A 20,686-nucleotide genomic window follows, 5' to 3' on the forward strand; every position below is an offset into this window, starting at 1 on the left:
AAATCTGAATATAGCTCTTGACTCCCCCAAAACGTAACTACTAATAGTATACTGTGGACCAGAAGCCTTGCTGATAACATAAACCGTTGATTAACATGCATTTTGTATGTTACATGTATTATAAACCGTATTCTAACAATAAACTACAAAAAAATGTTAAGAAAATTGTAAGAAAAACACGTTTACAGTACCGTCCTGTATTTATCAAAATGAATCCATGTATAAGTGGACCCACGCAGTTCAACCCCTTGTTGTTCAAGGGTCACTCATTGTCCTGGATTCTGCCAGCTAGAGCCACCTTGTGGTGACCTTCAGGGACCAGAAATTGCACCGGCCCCACCTGCAGCTTGCTCAGTCTTGAACAAGTGACTCCTGCCACACCAGACACTGGGCCTCCATGTGTGATGACCGGTCCCTTAAAGATGGCCTGCTCCAGGGCTCTGTTGTCCACAAGGAAGCCAAGTCTCTGGGGGAAGGAAGTGACTAGCATCGAGCCATCTGGGATGGCGGGTCCCTTCTGTGATCCTGTGCCTTTGCTATCCATGCAGCTCAGCAGGTGTTACCCCAGCTGTGCCTCAGGCACCCTGTAGGTGAGGCAGATGGGGGCTCAGCCTCCGCCTGTCCAGGGCAGCCAAGCATTATATTGGAAAATAAGCCAGATACCCCCTGGCTATGATTGGTTGATGCTCCTTAGAGTCTAAAGACCAGAATCCAACTCCAGCCCCTAACCTTGGGCTGCGTGTCCCTCAGCCCTTCCTGCCAAGTGCACGGTGAGCTCGACAATCAAATGGCCATGGTGGGTCCAGCTATGAGAGGTGGAGAGCAGGTGAGCTGGCCCCACTGCCAGAGACCCAGACGGGAGCCTCCCTCAGTCTGGACCCGCCAGGCCTCTGCTCTTTGTGACTCAGAGCTGGAGAGAGGGTTGGTGGTGAGGGGGCAGGGCCCTGGGTGAGCCCGGGCTCTGCCCCTGGAGAAGGTCTTGCTGGGAGGGTGTGAAGGGAAGATAGTGACATTGACCCACAGAGGGAGCCACCTACTACTGCATCTGGTACAGCCAGTCTCCCCTCAGTTGGAGATGTACTGCAGTCCTCTCCCCCAAAAAGAGCTGGGATGGGGCTGCCTGGGCTGCAGGTGCGGGAAGGTTCCAGCAGAGCTCTGGCTCAGCCCTCTGATGCCTGGGGCTGGGCTTCCTCAGGCTCCCAGGAATTTCCCATGCTCAACCCAGGGCTGCCTCTCCCCGTTACCCGGCAACAGCTCAGGCATCCACAGCAGGTTGGCTGCAGCCTGGCCCGGGGGCCACCTGCTCCGGCTGGCCCCTGGGCCGGGTCTGCTAGGTGGGGGGAGGGGACAGAGAAGAAGGGAGTGGGTTCCCTTCTTTCCTGGAAGTTCCACAGGGGACATCTCAGAGCCCTTCTTTCCCTTAGGAACAAATGGTGAAGGGCTGGTGGACACTGCCATCTGCTGGTCACTGGTTATAACAGCATCACAGTATGGCAGCACTCTGGCCCATTCCGATCTACAAAGCCCAGGCCTGCCAGGCCAGTCTGGGGGAAGACCAAGGAGCCCCTGCACCAGGACCCCTGCAGTTGAACCAGGTCACCTGAAGCTGTAAGGTATCCTGGGAGATGAGGGGACAAGGGCCACAGGCCTCCTCTGAGGTCAGGAAAGAGACTACAGTATGGGGTCATGATAAAGACCTGGCTTCCAAACCAGGAAGTGCACTTCGTAGTGCACTAGCCTTGTGACCTTGGTTAAATTAAGTAGCCTGCCATCCCCTACCTCCTCATCTTTAAATGGAGATGGGATCCTACCTGTCAGGGTGTGCCAAAGTGTAAAGGAAATAAAGTAGGTAAAGTCATCACAGTGCCTGGCTCACTGGTGGTGGCTTTTATTGTTTTCCAGGCAAGTCTTGGTTTAACCTTTGGGAGGCTAGTTGCTCTAACCTGTGCATCCAGTATCCCCTGTATGGCCTCTGTCTTGGAGACATTTCCCTTCTATCAGCTTGCCATCTTGTGAATATCAGTAGTCTGAATGTTCTGGAGATTTTCTTGGAGACCTTTGTAGAAAAATAAGATTAAAAACACAAAACTCCTTTTGGAATAAAAAACAGGTGCTCTTAGAATGTTCAATGATTTGTAACGCCCCGTCCTTTAATCTTGGTCAAATAGGAGTCCAGGGTTTCTGTTCTAGGCACACGATGAATAGGGGACCATACTGTCTTCGTCTGGGCAGATGTGGGCTGGGCATGGGCCAGAAGCAGAATTGGGGGAACCAGTTGTGTCCCCCAATCCCAGAAGTGAGACCTCGCAGCTGCCCCCGAGGATGAGGACATTGGGACCAAAGTGTGCATGGTTTCCACAGCAGAGTGTCCAGTAGGTAAGCATCATGTGGCTAACCTGGGGACCCAGTGCCAAATGTTGGGTGGCCTCTTTCAGGTCTTCTGGCCCATGTGGCAAAGGCATCTATGAGATTTGTCTGCAAGAGACAGTCTCTGAGGCTGTGCCGCCCAGGAGGAAGCTGCCTATAAAACTTGGCCCTAGGCCATGGCCACCCCTATGCGCTCCCCACCTTTCTAGGTAGCTGGTCCACCTCTAAATAACACCTTAATTTAGGGCAGCGCCCTAGCTCGGTTCTGTCTCCCTGACTTCCTTCCTGGGTTGGACAAAAAGTTGGAGGACTCTAATCAAAATGCTTATCGTGATGTGTGGGGACACAAATCTGCGAGAGTTAGGGAAACACTGGGTGACAGAATCAAAATCCCAAAAGCCACCAGCAAATCATTGCAAATTAAAAGAACACTGAGATGCCATTTTTCTTTACCTCTCAGGTTAGTAAAACCACAGAAGATAAAACCCATTATTGGTGAGCAATGGACAAGTGGGCATTCTGTATACCCTTGGGCAGGAATGTAAGTTCATAGATTTTCCAAGAGCAATGTGACAGCACCAACTTTTTATTTATTTTATTTATTTTTTTAATGTTTATTTATTTTTGAGAGAGAGACAGAGTGCGAGTGGGGAAGGGACAGAGAGAGAGGGAGACAGAATCTGAAGTAAACTCCAGGCTCTGAGCTGTCAGCACAGAGCCCAACATGGGGCTAGAACTCATGAACCGCGAGATCAAGACCTGAACTATAATGGGACACTTCACCGACTGAGCCACCCAGGCACCCCATGACAGCACCAACATTTTAAAGAAGAAAGTCCTTTGACTCAGCATTTTTACTTGTAGGAATTTAATTGTTATGCATCTACTCACACAGGCAAAGATGAGTATACAAGGATTTTTAAAATTGAGGAAGTCGTGGAAACTAGGTATTACCAAAATGGCTTTTAACAGGGCCATAATAAAATAAATTATGATATACCCTCACATGGATTGCTCTTCCTCTATTATGAGAATGAGTTAAGGGGCGCCTGAATGGCTCAGACAGTTAAGCATCTGGCCCTTGATTTCGGCTCAGGTCACGATCTCACAGTTCATGAGTTCAAGCCCCACATTGGGCTCTATGCTAACAGCTCAGATCCTGCTTATGATTCTCTCTCTTCGTCTCTCTCTGCCCCTCCCCTGCTCACGCTGTCTCTCTCTCTCTCTCTCTCTCAAAATAAATAAACTAAAAAAAAAAGAGTTAGATTTTGGTGTGGGGCATGGAAAGATGCCCTCAACATATGACTCTGAAAGGCCAGGGGGACTGAACAGAGGAAGAGGAAGGAGCGTCCACACCAAAGGTGTGTGTCTGTCACTGTGCTTCCACCCATGCTCTGTAGCCCAGCCCTCTGCCATCCTCAGGGATCCCTCTCACTTCTTTCTCCTCCATCTAAAATCAGATGCACGTTTTTTACATCATCAAACAGTAAATCTGCCTCGGTGAGCTTCGTTATTAGATATCCACGTAAAGCAATTCCCGTTTAGCACTCAAGGTTGCGTTGACAGATCAAGACAACAGAATAGGGAGTCCAGATAACAATGCTTGTGAGTAGTTAGCATATAAAATGGTGACAATTCCAGTGAGAAAGGACAAATTGTTCAATAAAACGTACCAATGAGAGGGGCGCCTGGGTGGCTCAGTCGGTTAAGCGTCCGACTTCGGCTCAGGTCATGATCTCACAGTCCGTGAGTTCGAGCCCCGCATCGGGCTCTGTGCTGACAGCTCAGAGCCTGGAGCCTGCTTCAGATTCTGTGTCTCCCTCTCTCTCTGACCCTCCCCCATTCATGCTCTGTCTCTCTCTGTCTCAAAAATAAACAAACATTAAAAAAAAAAATTAAAAAAAAAAACGTACCAATGAGATACTTGGCTAAGTATTTGGGGGGGTAGAATATGACCCTTATCTCAAGACATAAACCAAAATGAATTCCTAGTGAATCAAAGAATCGATTGTAGAAAATATATTTGGAGAAAAGCTGTGAATACTTACATAGTCTGGGGTAAGGAACTCTTATCAAAGTATAATTTCATTGTTAAAAAAAAAAAAAAACACCAACAGGAATGTTCAGGGTTGGAACTACATAAAAATCTTAAAACCTGCAGGCAAAAAATTCAAAAAGCAGAACTGACCTTAAGAAAATGATCCAACTCAAGGGCACCTGAGTGGCTAAGTCTGTTTAGCGTCCAACTCTTGATTTCTGGTTCAGGTCATGATCTCACGTTCGTGAGGTCGAGCCCCTTGTCAGGCTCTACGCTGACAGTGCAGAGCCTGCTTGGGATTCTCTCCCTCTCTCTCTTTCTCTCTCTCTCTCTCTCTGTCCTTCCTCCCCTCCCCCCAAATAAATAAACTTAAAGAAAAGAAAATGATCCAACTCAATGTCACCAATCATGGGAGACACTGGCATCACGTGCTCCCTGATGTGATTACGTGCTGAACAGTGACCTACATCAAACCATGAGAAATCATGAGACAAACACCAGCTGAGGAGTAGCCTGCATGATTGCTGTGGACCCCTCAAAGATGACAGCATCGGGAGATGGAGAAGCCTGAGAACCCTAGAATGGAGCCTGAATGCCCATGACATTAAATACCATGTTAAATACAATGCATGATCCTCGATTCAATTCTTGATTGGGAGGAGGGAGCAGTTGTAAATAAAAACTGGGCACACTGGAATATGATTGTATGTTAGGTAACAGTAATGTATCAATGTCACATTTCCTGGGTATGACCATCGCATTGTGGTTATGAAGGAGAACGCTGTCCTTCTAAGAAAGGATGAGCCAAAGTATTTAGAGTGAAGTGTCATGGCGTCTACAACCACTCAGGAAAAACACAGGAGAGAGAAAGGATAAAGCAAATGGCGGTGTTAACACCTGTACAGCTCCTCAGCTGCCCCACTCCCCTCTGCAGGGCTTAAGTGCTTACCCTCTCCCTGCTGGGAATACTTACTGAGTCTCCCTGGGACTCAGGGTAACTGAAGGACGCTGACTCACCAAGGTCAGACCCCTCCTGGGGTGGCTCACAACCAATGACTGGCCTAGTCAATGGGGGTATTCAGTCCTGCCTCCTCATCTCAATTCAGGAGGACTTGGGGGTGGGGGTGGGGTGTTATCAGAGTTCCTCCCGACACAGGCTGAGCCCCTGCTGTGACTGTGGGGCTCAGCCCCCTCTGCCCAGCCCTGCTTCCTCCCCGGGTGATCTAGTTCCATCTCAGAAACTCACCGTGAGTCTAGGTGAAGGGTGAGCAGATGTGGCATGAACCCTTCCCTTTTTCTGTGAGTTTGAAGCTTTTTCAAAATTAAAATTTAAGGGGAAAAAATAAGTTAAAGACAAATAGGGAGAATACATATCAGAAAAGGTTAGTATCTTTTATAATGCATTCTTACATATCAGTAAGAAAAAGACAAACAGCCCAATTTTTAAAAACTGTTTATCTATTTTGAGAGAGTGTGTGTGTGTGAGCAAGGGAGGGACAGAGAGAGGGAGAGAGAATCCCAAGCAGGCTCCACACTGTCAGTGCAGAGCCTGGCATGGGGCTCGATCCCACAACCCCGAGATCATGACCCGAGCCGAAATAAAGGGTGGGGATGCTTAACTGACTGAGCCACCTAGGTGCCCCCAAGAGCCAAATTTTTAACACACACAGAGGAAATAAACAGGAGCATTAGGATGAAACATTCTGAAACCAACAAACTGGTGGAAACATGTTTAACCTCACGAGGAATCAAATAAATGCACTTCTAAAACAAGAAATCTCACTGGTGGCTCAGTCAGTTGAGCGAACGACTTCGGCTCAGGTCACGATCTCACAGTCCGTCAGTTCAAGCCCCGCGTCGGGCTCTGTGCTGACAGCTCAGAGCCTGGGGCCTGTTTCAGATTCTGTGTCTCCCTCTCTCTGACCCTCCTCCGTTCATGCTCTGTCTCTCTCTGTCTCAAAAATAAATAAACGTTAAAAAAAAATTAAAAAAAAAAAGAAAGAAAATGAATCCAGGGCTGGTGTGGCTTTGGGAGGAGCAATCATCCCCCTGAGGAACGTCTGGTGGCAATTACCAAAGGCACTGAGAGGTTTGTGTCCGTGTGTGTGCACCCGAGTTCTCCAGACTTCGGAAGTCCCTTTACTTTACCATCCAGACACCCCAGGAGGAGCCTCACGACAGAACAGGCTCAAGGCTGCCGCTGAGTGCCATCACGCCACAGGGACCTTCCCCACCTGGCTGGACGCCCACCCATCTCTCCCCGAGCTCAGAAGTTGCCAGCAGACAACTCCCAAATGTCGATCACTCTTTGACTCAAAAAGATGAAGCTCTTGGTCTAACGGCTCTTCTCCCAATATCCTGAGACCCTGCCTTATTCAAGAAAATACACAGAGACTCACCAAAGTGTTTTCTGACACACTAACTCTTATCTCCCAAGCTGCCTCCTGGTGTATCTGGCTGAAACTGCTAGCTAGCATTCAAGAGATCCCAGCCCCCCATCTCCCACGTGGACACACAGCACCTTCCCATTACATAGCCATAGCTTAAGGACTGGGCAAGTCAGCGACACTACATCGGCACATGGCACCTTCCTAAGTAAGGATTTCAAACGATGGCTTGGGAGGTAATTTAACATGGAAGGATATTCACAGCGTGGTAAATGAGAAAAAGCAAGTTACAAAACAGGACCTCCAGCATGGTTTTGTGTTGTCTAAAAGGTGTACATAGATAGAGAACAAAACGCCCAGAGGGCAATGGTTGTTATGCCTGGTATAGAATGAATGAATTTGATTTTATTTTCTATTTGTGCTAGCCATGTTTTCTGTACCTTTTCTGCAAAGACGAATGATATCTGTGTAACCGTTCTAGGAAGTCACCTGCTTGCCTCCTCTGTTTCAGAATCAAGCTTCTGGCGTAGGGTGCCACACCCACCATCGTACCTTCTCAGCCCATCCCATCTGCCCACCCTGACTCTGGCCTCAGCTTCCTAGAAAGGCACTGTGCATCAACACCCCAGTCCCCATCCTGAAACACTCTTCCTTTGTTCATCCTGGGTGTCCACTCACTTCTTTGGGATAAATGTCAACTCTTCGGCGTGGCACAAGGCCCCCCAAACCTCTTCTCGCCACCCCTCTGCATGTTCTCCTCCCCAGCCCTGAGCACACTGTGCTCTCTGGAGGCACCCTGGCTTTGCACCCCTGGCTAGGACACACTTTATGTCTTCTCTTCCTCCTCCTCTTCAAGCATCCCTACCATCGCTCCCATATTGAGCAGTTTTTATTTCAGGCCTTATGTAAGTACTTTACAACCATACCAACGAGGAACCCATTGCAGAAAACCTCACTTAGACTGGTCTAAGCGTCATGCAAAGAAAAGTCTTAATAAATCTCAAGAAAGAGTCTGGGGCTTGTATGAGAGTTCATAAGCCATCAGGTCCCCAGCCTCCTCCATCCTTAATGTGTAGGCCCCAAATTCAAGCTTGTGCCTCATAGTCACAAGATGGCTGCTGCCTCTCCAGCATTACATACCCTTTCCAGGCAGAAGGCAGGGAAGAAACAAAGAGTTTTCTCCTAGAGAGGTAAACCGTCCACAGGGACTTCTGTATACATGGCCAGAATTGTCACACGCGTCCTTCTAACTGCAGGGGAGGCTGGAGCCATGAGTGTTTTACCTTTCCAGGCTCCATGGCAGTAAAATTTAAAGAGGAAGGGGTTGTGAATGGCTTTGGGTAGCTAATCTACAGTGCTTCCCATACACTTCCTCTCATTCCTGTCATATTTAATCTCAAGTCATTCCCAGCAGTACTTTGAATTAAAGGTTTCCATTACTTGCATTTCACCAATGAGAAAACCCAAGGCTTCAGAGATAACATTTTCATGACCCAGGTCTGTCATGGCCTCCTCTTGGAAGAATTCCTTGTCTGCTCCAACACCAGGCTGAGTTAGTTATGTGCCCTTCCCTGTGTATCTTGGGCCTGCATCCATGTTGACCTTTCCAAGTGTTCCTGAGTGATGTGTGAGTCCCACCAAGGAAGCCTGTGTCTCTTGCATCCTGGCAGGGTCACAGGCCCAGAGCTGTGCCTGGGAGTGCTTGCTGAATAACCAGGGCAGTGGTAGCCTTGCTCCACTTGGGACGCCTAGACCCCTAGAGTGCTATAGCATTGCTTTAGAGGACAGAGCCAAGTCAGATCCCCAGAGGACAGAGACAAGTCAGACTCCCAGAGGATCTGCCCCACCAGGAACAAGGGCAGTGTCCGTGCATGGTGCGGCCAGAGCTCAGATCTGAGTCCCTGTGAGCTGTGAACTGCACTGCCCCTGGGGCCCTGGGGTTGGGGAAGGAGGGGAGGAGAGACTGACGCCTGGAGCATTCCCCCAGGGCAGTGCAAAGGGAAATTATAAGATCCTCTGCAATGTGGTTTGCATTACTGCAGCTTCAGCCATGGAGGGGGCTCCTTGAGTTGGGCAGGAAGCAGAAAATATCAGATTTAGATCCCACATTCCGTGCATTGTATACAATTATCCACTGGAGCTACATAGGGGTGAGCAGAACCCACAGAGACAGAAAATGTGATTGCTCTCAGGGACGGGGTCACTCTATCGTGGGGGACCAGTCATATTCTTGGCAGGCACCACAAGCGCCATGTCCCTGGTGGTGTGCACTTAGGAACCCTGGGCCAGGGCTGAGTTTCACTCGCTGCAAGGCATTGGTGACTGGCAAGCTGCCAGCTGCAGCGACAACGGGGGGGGGGGACAACCCCCACCTGTGCTTGGGAAGTAAGTGCTACCCGAGATCCTCCTGGGCTGTCTTCTTCTCCACAGGCTTAATGCAGGCTCAGCCCCAGGCGGCTTCAGCAGCTTCCTATCCATGACCCCAACATCAGGGGCTGCACCCTGCTCCCCCGCAGGGCTGAGCATCCTGTCCACTGAGCAGCTTGAGCCTCCACAGGGCCCAGAATGGAGGCCCAGCTCAGGAGAGAGAGAGAGAGAGAGAGAGAGAGAGAGAGAGAGAGAGAGAGAGAAAGAAAAGAAAAGAAAAAAGAAAGGGAAGGGAAGGAGGGAGAGAGAGAAAGAAAGGAAAAGAGAGAGGGAAGGAGGGAGGAAGAAGAAGGAAGGAAGGAAGGAAGGAAGGAAGGAAGAGGGAGAAAAGGAGGAAGGAAGGAGGGAAGAAGAAAGAAGGAAGAGGAAGGAAGGAAAAAGACAGAAAGAAAGAAAAAGGGAGAGGGAGAAAGGGAGGAAGGAAGGAAGGAAGGAAGGAAGAGGGAGAAAAGGAGGAAGGAAGGAGGGAAGAAGAAAGAAGGAAGGGGAAGGAAGGAAAAAGAGAGAAAGAAAGAAAAAGGGAGAGGGAGAAAGGGAGGGAGGGAGGAAGGAAGGAAGGAAGGAAGGAAAAGAGAGCAGAGAGAAAGAAAAAGAGAGAGGGAGAGGGAGAAAGGGAGGGAGGAAGGAAGGAGGGAAGAAAAAGGAAGGAAGGAAGGAAGGAAGGAAGGAAGGAAGGAAGGAAGGAAGGAAGGGTAAATGAATGAATGAATGCATGAAAAGGCCATGAGAGAAAGCAGAGTAGTTTTGTGATGGATTCTGACTGCTGGCAGAAACCAAGCAGAATCCTGTTTTTTTCGTTTCTCACCATTAGAGCAGCACAAAACACATTGACTAATGTCACTATCTGCCCACCGTGACCTAAGAGCTTTACAGGTGTCTACAGAACTTGTTGATAGGAGTACTGGGTGGTGGGGGTGGGGAAGGGAAGCTGGTTCTTTGGGAAAATGCACTCAAACAGAAGCCTCCTCTCCTCTTCCCAGAGGGTGGGAAGCATTGTGGGAGGGGGGTGTCATTAGGAAGGGAGGGTACCTGGAGAGGGGGGTCTGCACACAGAAGGGAGGGAGAGTTTTAACAGCTCTACGAGGGGAAAACTTTAGGGTGACAATGACTGGCTCCTTGACCAAACTTTAGGCTCCTCGGATCGTTCTTTTCCAATCAGCCTTGCCCTTGACTCCACTCTCCCCCTTCAGTTTGGGGGATGGATGGCCCAGTCTTAGCAAGAATCCTGTTAAGTCATTTGACACATAATGCCCCCACCTGGAATATCTGATCATCTCCATATCTGATCAAGTTCTCCACCTCCACCTTTGATGTCTTAGGCCTTGGCCTGCCTTCTGCAAGAATCCCCGTTTAGCAAGAAACCCCCTACCCTTGCTGTCTCCTCCAGTAATTTTCCATCCCTGACCCTCACGCAGACCCTTGGCCACCCCCGCTTCATCCTTGCTGTGCTGAGCTGGGCTGGGCCTCATCCCCCTGTGTGATAGTCCAGAGTCTATTTGCAGGGGTCTCACCAAGTCTTCCATGGAGTGGGATTAGGTCAGAACAACACCTCTTTAGCAGGGGAGAGGAAAGAGCTTTGAGAAGCTCTTGTTGAGAAGGCCCTGGAAGGCCTCGGAGTGGCTGCTGCTTCTTCAGATAACGCCCCACAAATGAGTCTAATTGATCTTGTTCACTGGGTTGTAAAGTTACCTCATTTGACCCTCTGAGCGTCCCCGGGGCCATGACCACTGGCTGCGTTGTTTCCCAACACTCTCCCCAAGGCAGAGGAGCCAGGTTATTTACCTTCTGAACCGGGACACTGGGCACTCCTAAGGGTGAAACCGGTGCCTTGGGGTTACCGACGGGCCTCCTCTGTTTTTCCTTGCGTGCCTTCTGGTCACTGGGTTGGCTCAGGATACTGGTTCAGGCACGGGGTGCGGGGGGCGTGGGGGGGCACGGCGGGGGGGACAGGGGGCGTAGCCCAGGTGGACCCAGGCCTCCCGTGGTCAGTGCTCAGTCAGCACCCAAAGTTCCAGAAACGCTGGAAATTCTCGGCGGCCGCAGGCCGAGTTTGGTGGCCACCAGGGGGCGGGCCGGGGCCGGGGCCGGAGCCGGGGCGGGCCGAGCGCGCGGGGCGGGGACGCGGCGACGCCGGCGCCAGCGGGTCCCGTGACCGTGCGCCCCGCCTGGAACCGCTGCGGTCATGCAGTCCCCGGCGGTGCTCGTCACCTCCAGGTGAGCCAGACCCCCGTGCCCGGCGCCGCGTCTCGGGCAGCGTGGACTCCGGGTGCGCGCGAACGAGCCCGATGCGCCCAGTCGGAGGAGCAGGCAGAGGCGGCCGACCCCGTGGGCCCGCGGCCCGGCCTTCCCTGCGGCCCTACAGGTTCTCTGGGGTGGACCGCCCCACCGTCCTGCAGGAGCGGTGGGCTCATTGAGTATCCCCGTTTTACAGATGGGGAAAACTGAGGCCCTTGAAAGGGTGACGAACTGGCCCAAGACCCAGTGGAAGGCCGGGATTGGCTAGTCCCGCAGGCGGGCAGAGAGGGGGTCTCCTCTGCCCTTCTCTGCCGACGTGCGTTCATTTTCTTTATCGCCTGAAAATCTAGTTTATACCTCCTTTCAGTGCTCACTCTGTGCCGGGCCGGTGCGCGGCCCTGGGGATGCGGGTGAATTAGAAAAGGCCGGCCCTGCAGGGGAGACGGAATGAACACGGACGGGGGGCGGGGGGGGGGGGGGGGGGGGGGGGGGGGGGCGGGACCAAGCCGGGACGGGGAGCGATGGTGTGGGGAGTAGGTGCAGATTGCCATAGGAACACGGCGCAAGGGCTGAACCCAGACTGCTCGCGAGTGCGCGTCCCGCGAGTGCGCGTCCCGTCCCGCAGGGAGAGTAGGAGTGAACCAGGTGGAGGGGAGAGACGAGGTGGCAGCTGCTCATGAGGTAGCTTGGGAGAAGAGCAAGTGACAGCAAAGGCCCCAGAGGCAGAAGGTGCAGTGTGGGCCCACCCTGACCCAGACCGGGAGGACCCAGGGCAAGGTGGATCCTGGAAAGCCTGGGGTGCACACGCTTTTACTCTTCCGCAGAGTGACTGACTCACTGATACACCTCTCTTGTTCCCCCTACACAAAATCTTGGTCGAAGACGACAGTTTATTGCCTAAATAAATGTATTGCCTAGCCCAGCTGTTATTTTTCCCGCTGTAACCTGAACTTCCCTGTGGCTTGAGGTCTAGAAAATGTAATTCTGTAAGCAAACCCTGATGCCAGAACCTGCTTGGTGTCCTCTTCACGATGCAGTGAAGTGACAGGTTGTGTCTTCGTTGGCAGCAGAGGTTTACCTGGTCCTACATAAGTCACCTGTCCCTGAGCCTGCTTTATTTTCTGCAAAAAGGAGGTTTGAGATTGGCAGGTATGAGTAGGGCCAGCAACGGACGCCCGCTCAGCCACACGCAGATGGAGTGTGACTTTGGTGCTGGGTGCTTGGGAAGGGGGTAGGTAGGTGGCTTCCCTCCCTGCCCCAGCCCGGACGGGGCTTGCTCATGGTCTCACGTGCTGGTGATGACGGCCAGTCGGGTAGTGCTCACTCCGTCCTGCTGGCAGGTGCTGGCAAACCCGAGGGGCTGTCCACAGGGTAATTCCAAAGGCTTGAGACCAGCCATCAGGCAGGCTCTTCATGGTTGGGCCCCAACTCAGCTCTCCAGCGCAGCCCCCCATCGCTAGGGTTCACACCTGCATTCACCCACCTGCTACTTATTGCATACCTACTCTTTGCCAAGTCCTTGTTCAGATTCTAGGGTACAGCAGTCACCGAAATGAAGCCCATCTCATGGAGCTTTAGTGAGGACAGCTGGACAGGAGGTAAATGGATGATGTGTCAGGGATGATAAATGGTATGAAGGAAAATAAAACGGTAGGGGAAAAAGAGGAGGAGTGAGTGCTGGTTTATTGGTGTGCCGTTTTGTCCAGGAGTGTTGTTCTGATAGAGTGGCAGTTGGGCAGATCCTGACAAGCTCTGTGAGGGAGAGAGCCATGATGCTATCTTGAGCAAGACTGTACCAAGCAGAGAGAACAGCAGAGCCAATGTCCTGGGGCAGAGGGTGCTTGGGCACTAGCGAGCAGGCCAGCATGGCTGGAGTGGAGTGGGCCTGGGGGAGTGTGGTGAGGCGGTAAGGCACTGTGGGCTTGGGAGCAAGGGGACAGTGTGCTCAGGGGAGAGAGAGCCGGAGGAGGGGGAGGGAGAAGGAGAAGGCAGGGGGAGGGGGAAGACTTACACGAGCCTGCCTTGAGTAGGTGATGGCCTCAGGTAGGAGCCGGCCAGTTTGTCCCCAGTGGGACGCAGGCCAGTTGTGAGGGGGAGGCTTGGGGATTTCTGCGATTGCTGCCCTTCTCAGTGAACCAAGAAGCAGGGGTGTCAGGTGAGAACAGGTACTGGGGGTTTACTGGAGGTTTGTTGAGAGAGGCGGCTTAGACGCCATATCTTGCTGCTCAGCGGGTCTCAGGAGCAGCTGAGAAGCATCAGCATCACCTGGGAGCTGGCTGGAAACGCAGACTCTCAGGTCCCACCCCAGACCTGATGTGCATACTGGCAGCTTCCCCAGGCGACTTAGATGCACTTGCAGTTTGAAAAGCTTGGTCTAAAGCATAGGTGGGCAGACTGTACCCGTGAGCCAAATCATGCCCACCTCTTGCCTTTGTAATAAAGTTTATTGTCTGGCTGCTGTCACACCACATGACAGAGTTGAGTAGTTGTGACAGAGACCATATGTCCTGCAAAGCCTAAAATGTTTACTATCTGGCCCTTTATGGCAAAAGTTTGCCTGCCGTCTAGGGTGGGTGGGAGAGTGAGTGAGTCAGGCTCAGGGGCATCAGAGTTACCCGGAGTTGTCAACACAAAGATTATTGGTACCCCCCCCCACCGGGGTTTCTGATTCAGTGGCCTAATTTTCCAGGTGACAGCAATGTGGCAGGGACCACACTTTGAGAAGCCTAAGTCTAGACCAAGGGAGGGGTGCCAGGCCTAGGCTGTGGCTTGCAGGTTGTGGCGGTGAATTTCAGGTGGGACCAGGCGGCACCTCTGTGTGTTTATCCCAGTCCCGTGCAGCTGCTGGGCACCAGGACAAAGGAGGCAGAGAACTGGAGACTTCGGGATGGGGCAGGGGAATGGAGGCCAGAAACCGTGGTTCACCAGGACCTCCCAGCTGAGGAGGTGTGACAGGAACAGGAGCATCAGTGGAAGGCAGTGGGACCATGGACTACAAGTCCCGATGTGGTCAAAGAACTGGGAGGTGTACGGTACTAAGAGGGAGAGAGTGAGCCCCTCTGGCGATAGAAGGTGCCTCTCAGCAGAGAGGCCAGGGTTCCTTCACGCCTTCTTTCCTCTGCCAAGAGGCCCCCCTCCTCTGCACTCCCACCTATGCTCTGTAGCATAATGACCCCAATTCCTGCCGCCCTCCACTGGGCTCTGGGGCAACTGCCTGGGAGGACACCCTGGCTCCCCCTCTGACCTGCTGAGACCCGGGCAGCTGACTCCCTTTGTCGTGCCTGGTTCCCTCTCGGGGAAATGGTTGTGTCCCTTTGTAAAGCTGCCAGAGCGGGAGTGACTTAGGTAAGGTCCTTAGAGCCTGCAGAGCCTGCAGCTGTGCGGGCTGCCACCAGGCTCATGTTTAGTCCTCTCTGTGCTCCCGCGCTAGTAACTGGAGCACCGTGGACACCGTGTTCAAAGCCCGGAGCAGCACGGCCTCTACTCAGCATCAGGCCAAGCGCGCTCGTGTGATTACTGGCAAAAGGAAAAAGGCTGATATGTTAGGTGTGTTTTTCCATCTCACAGGGGTACGTTTGGGCTCGCCTGGGCCTTCCTAATTGATTTGCGCTCATTACCATGTGCCTTGTGTCACATGAAAATGTGTGTGTGCAGGGGTGTGTGGTCAGTGCATGTATACTCTTCATACGCACTTGTCCTCTCTGGTGGGTGACAGACGGCATCACCATGGTGACAGTGTCGTGTGCTAGCATGGAGGTTGAAGGAGTCCTGGGGGAGAGTGTCTTTGACTCTCTTTGGGACATTAGGCCAGAGAGGGAGAGGGCCTTGCCCTGGTACAGTGTTAGCCAAGAAGCGCCCTCCTCAGAGCGTCCCTTTGCTTGTGTTCTGGAAGTCCTGCCCAGCACATAGTAGGTCTCAACGTTGATGAGGAGGGGTCCTGTCGTAGGTGTTTGCATGATGTGTATTTGCCTGCTTGGGTCTGCATCACACCCTTACGGAGGATGAGGACATCCTTACCGTTTTTTCTCACTTCAGAGAAAATGTCTTGTGACTTGTTGGCCCCCCATACAATTCAGTATGTTTGTGTAGCGTTTACAGATTCTGCAAGATGTTTGGCCAAGCACCCTCTCACAACCTTGTACAGAGGTCTTCTCAGTGCCTTGTGCCCTGCACTCAGTGCCCTCTCCAACCTCCCCCTGCTACACAGGTTCTGTAGTAGCCAGGTTGCCCCCCTCCTCTCCCCCCAGGTAGCTGAAGAGATGTGTCTCTGCCCAAGTTCCTGGCGGTAGTCATTCTTGCACGGTGTGCAGATAGCCAGGCACTTTCCTTGGTGGGAATACTGCCCCCACGTGCATCCCCTCCATCCTTCAGGGGCACATGAACTGAGTGTGTTAACACACCTTCCCACTGGTGATTTTCCACGAGCCACATCTCCTCCGCTCCCACTCGTTTTCCTGCTGGGGACAGCCCCTTGTCCGGGAGCAGCCCAAGGGCAGGGCCCAGGCCTGGGGCTCACGAGCCAGGCCCCGTGAGAGGCCGGTGTGTGGTGGGCCAGGTGGCCTAAAGCAGTGACCGCTGAGGACAGCAGCAGAGGAACCTTGTACCCCAGGCCTGCAGGGCCACCGCGAGGTCCTGTCTGCATTTCACTCGAGAAGCCTGCTGACTTGAACCTGAGCTTCCTTTGCCTTCTTTCCCTTTGGCAGGCGAGTTCAGAATGTCCACACAGGCCTCGACCTGACCGTGCCCCAGCACCAGGAGGTGCGGGGCAAGATGATGTCAGGCCACGTGGAGTACCAGATCCTGGTGGTAACCCGGCTGGCTGCGTTCAAGTCGGCTAAGCACAGGCCCGAGGATGTCGTCCAGTTCTTGGTGAGCTGGGGGCTCTGCCAGGGTGCTCCTGAGGGGGCCCGGGGGCCAGGTGCACAGGTGTGAGCAGCATCAGGGAGCGGGTGCTTCTCTAGCCAGAGCGTGCTGGGTGGTAAGGGCACAAGAGCGATTCAGGTGCTTATGGTCAGAGGGGAGACAGACTGGTAAAGAGACAGGTGCAGGCTGTGACAGGAGCGCATGGGGCTGTGGGTGTGCAGAGAAGCAGCACCTGGCCCACCCTTGGGAAATGTTCTGGAGGATTTCTGGAGGTGAGAAGTGAGCCCATAGAGCTATACAGGAGAAGGGAATCCCAGGCAGAGGGCGGGGTGTAAGCAACCGTAAGTCTAACCACGGAGGTTGGACACGCAGTTCAGTGTCATCCTGGATGAAGTAGAAGATGAGGGTGACGACGGGCAGGATCCAGGTCACGGAGGGCATGTAGGGAGACTGACTTGTCTTGCAGCCAAGGAGGACTTTGAAGTAGGGGAGTGACTCGCTGGCCCATCTGGTGGGGAGTGGAGTTGGATTGGAAGGAACTGGGCAGGAGGCAGGGGGCCCAGTCACGAGTCCAGTGATGCCCCAGGGGAGTGCTGGAGGCAGGCCAGCAGGAGTTGGTGTGAGAGGGAGGGAGAGAGTTGTAAAATACAGTATTTCCAAAGTAACATGCATATCATTTGCTGGCTGACTGCTTGCACCAACTGTAGAGCACCGGCGGAGGGGCGGGTCTAAGGGGGATGTGTGGAGTCTGAAGTGTCCCACAGACACATGAGGCTGGAGTGAGGGACTGGGCAAAGGGAAGGTTTAGGAGGAAGCCCCAGACACACAGGCAGCTCAGGGACAGTCACGGAGAAGGAGGAGCCTCTGAGGTGAAGGGAAGAGAAGGGGGCATCATGGAGTCGCAGGAGCTAAGGGAAGAGAGAGCTTTTAATTAAAAGTAAAATGAGCCAGAGTCCTGTGGTACAGACAGGATCAACAGCTACAGGTTTGCACATATTTAGTTCTGAATCTCCTGGCAGCCAGGGCAGAAAGGAAAACCATGAATTACCTAGCTCTGGTGACCTATCAGAAGAGACATCACCTTCTAAGAGAGAAAAATGTATGGCACGGTCTTTACAGGATATTTAACACATGGGAAGCATCGAAAAGAGCACGATGTCTTTCATTTGCTCCTTAAATTGACCTTTTTTTTAAGTTTATTTATTTATTTTGAGAGAGAGAGCAAGAACAGGGAAGGGGTAGAGAGGGAGGGAGAGAGAATCCTAAGCAGGCCCCGCACTGTCAACACTGAGCTCATTGCGGAGCTCAAACTCACAAACCGTGAGATCATGACCTGAGCCGAAACCAAGAGTCGGACGCTTAACCGACTGAGCCAGCCAGGCGCCCACTTAAATCGATGACGTTTAGGGAGAATCCAGGTCTAATGTCGGGTGCTGGATCTGGTTCTGCTTGGCTCTGAGTGCTGGGGTTTTGCAACTCCTGATCCTCTGAATTGACCCACCGTGGAGCTGAACACACACACGTTTTCAGGGCTGGGAGCAGAAGAGAATATCTGAGGTGCATGTCTTTGGGCATAAGAGAGAAGCAACATCCGGGGAGCCCTGGAGGAGCATCCCGGCAGGTCTGAGTCCTGCACAGAGGGCCACCCTTATGTGCGAGGCCATGGTGGAGACATCTTTACACCCCCGTGCATCACCCCAGTGCCAGTCTTTTGTGGCCAGTGAGAACTGCAAAGTGTTAAGTGCGTGTATGGATGGCCATGCGTGCAGGGGCTTCTCACACATTTTGAACCACCTGTGAGGGCGGAGGAGAATGCATTTACCCCCCATGAAATCTCTGAAGTTTCATGATTTAGCTTAAAAAAAAGGAGGGGGGAGCATTTTGCATTCTATTCCCGAAAAGGATACATGTCTCAATAAAAACATGAATTGAACTGCTCATCAGAAAGTAAAACAGCCCCCAAAAAGGGACACTGGGTGTGCTTGCTGTTTAGCGGCACCCACGTGTGCTGGCGGTACGAGCACACACGCCTCCCCCGGAGAGGCTCAGGGTAGCAGTGCTGTGCACCCTGCCCGTGGGGGCCCCAGGTGAACAGCAGCTCACATCTCTGCACCCATGGCCTCTCCCCAAGCCTCTTCTCCCAGCTGTTCAGGAAGCTGCTTGAGAAGCCCTTGCTTTGGAACACTGATGAATGTGGGTCCTGGTTGGGCGGTGGAGGGGGGGGGGGCACCCTGACTTAAAACTTCCTGGCCTCTCACGCTATCAGTGCTCAGGAAACCTGAAGCTTCCAGGACCCCATTCCACTCCTGCTGGGTCCAAGGGCCAGACCCGCGTGGGGCTGTCAGGCCAGCAGAGGGCGCTCAATCCTCAGGGTCACAGCTTCCCTGATGGCCGAGTCCCCCTCCTGGCTGGAGTCACTGTTCTCAGGACCCAGGGGTTAGAACCTACATCTCTTTCCTGAAAGGATCCTCTTACTTTTTTCCTTGAGGGCTGTTCTCAGGACAGCTCCAGATCCAGTTGACAATTGCAGGCTGCAGCCGCCTGGCCCAGGGAACTCCCCATTGGCAGGGGGAAGGTGGAGAAGGGGACTGGGGGACTAAATTCCTCCAGTGCTCCAGCCGCCTGCCGGCATGTGAAACCCTCACAGGCTGGGGGTTCTGGTGACAGCTGTAGTTAGCCAGGGCCGTGCGCTCCAACACAGCTGTGCACCGGGATCGCCAGTCTCATGTCAGCACCTCCAGACACCCCCAGCGTCCTCAGCCACACCAGCATTCAGTGCTGTGCTGCAGGTTTGGCCCTGGCCCGGGAGCAGAGGTGGGTCTATCTCTGTTTTTATGCTCAGTGCTCCGTCAGAGGAGCTGGGGAGCCAGGCCCAGCATACAGAGTCCAAGACAAGGGAGGATGCTGGGCGATTGGTGGGTGGGTGTGTGGTCAGAGCAGGTGACTCTTTGAGCACCCACGCTGGGTTGCACAGACTGCGGCAATGCCTCCGACCCACTGTGCCGCGGCTGCTCCCTCCGTGCAGGGCCTGAGCCTTGTGGGGCAGAGATCATGCAGAGGTGGCCTCATAGAATGTGAACTCAGCTGGGAACTGAGTGTCAGGGTGACTCTGGTGGCCTGGGACCACCTGCCGACCTGCTCCCCCGAGGTCCCAGTGTGCATTGAGGTTCTGGCTGACAGCAGGGCTGAGAAACAACCTTGTAATATTTGGTTCTTCTCCACTGGAGCCCTGTAGGGATGGTTCCAGCTAGAAGGCTGCTGCTTGCACGCGGGAATATGATCCAGAGATCTGTGTTGAGAAAAGGTGACTCATGTGGTTGTCGGAAGATGACCTAACAGCTGGCCAAACCATGAGGTCACCCCACTAGTCTGCTGAAGGCCCAGAATGGAGGCAGCCGGCCTCCTTGGTCACCCGTGGGCCGGGCCAGGGTCCCTGTGCCAAATGTCTCTACCTGGACCTGTGACAGTGCCTGGAATCCACCATGGCTGTATCTTCTCTCTGGCTACTCAGACTTTCATAATTGAGCCTAGTACTGATTAGAGGTGTTGAGAATGGAGCTGAGGAAGGATGATGGGTGGAGGGTCAGAGGTGCCCCAAGGCACCTGTCCTGGGGACAGGCTCTCCAAACAGCCCGGCCTCTGGACTGTCTGGTTGGGACAAGGGGGAGAGTACTCAGGAAACCACATGCCCCTCTCATTCCAGGTCTCCAAAAAGTACAGTGAGATCGAGGAGTTCTACCAGAAACTGAGCAGTCATTACCCCGCGGCCAGCCTTCCCCCACTCCCCAGGAAGGTCCTGTTCGTTGGGGAGTCTGACATCCGGGAAAGGAGAGTCCTGTTCAATGAGATTCTGCGCTGTGTCTCAAAGGACGCCGAGTTGGCAGGAAGCCCAGAGCTGCTAGAATTCTTAGGTACCTGAGGCTCTGTCCCAAACCCCTGAGGTCTCCCCTGGCCCAGAACTAGGCCTCACTCCCCTGGCTGGGCCAGTATGGGTCCACAGCTACTGCCTGCAGTCAGGAAGCTTCAGCCAGGCTGTTGAGGCAGGTGGGCCTTACCTGCTGCCCGGCCGTGGTGGTGGGCAGGGAGAGGCTGGCACCTGGTCTTTGAGGACTGACTGCCTGGGTGCCAGATGGGGCTCATACAGGGTGTTCTCTGTAGTCTGACTCCACCAGAGGCCCATGCCCCTGGCGCCATGCCCCTCCTGCCATCCCCAGAGCTCCACCCCGCCCTCAACCCACACACCCCATTTTGCCTCCTGCCAGCCAGGCCTGGGGACCTGGTCCCTGGGGACATCTCCCTCAGCTTGCCCCCCACAGGTGTGTTTTGGGTATGGCTACAGGTGGAGGCTCAGCCCACACTGGCCCAGTGG

At 53.3% G+C, this 20,686-nt stretch overlaps 1 protein-coding gene across 1 annotated transcript in view; it reads left to right on the top strand.

Annotated features, from left to right (window-relative positions):
• Positions 1-11,372: 11,372 nt before the first annotated feature.
• HS1BP3 (HCLS1 binding protein 3) overlaps positions 11,373-20,686 on the top strand; it is a 30,911-nt gene continuing 21,597 nt past the window's right edge. Inside the window, exons 1-3 of the mRNA XM_042933593.1 lie at positions 11,373-11,433; positions 16,158-16,323; positions 20,021-20,228. Of these exons, the coding sequence (XP_042789527.1) occupies positions 11,402-11,433; positions 16,158-16,323; positions 20,021-20,228 (406 nt within the window). The 5' untranslated portion in view covers positions 11,373-11,401. The remainder of the gene's footprint in view (positions 11,434-16,157; positions 16,324-20,020; positions 20,229-20,686) is intronic.

The sequence above is a fragment of the Panthera leo genome, chromosome A3, assembly GCF_018350215.1.
Source record: "Panthera leo isolate Ple1 chromosome A3, P.leo_Ple1_pat1.1, whole genome shotgun sequence".
NCBI classification, from domain to species: domain Eukaryota; kingdom Metazoa; phylum Chordata; class Mammalia; order Carnivora; family Felidae; genus Panthera; species Panthera leo.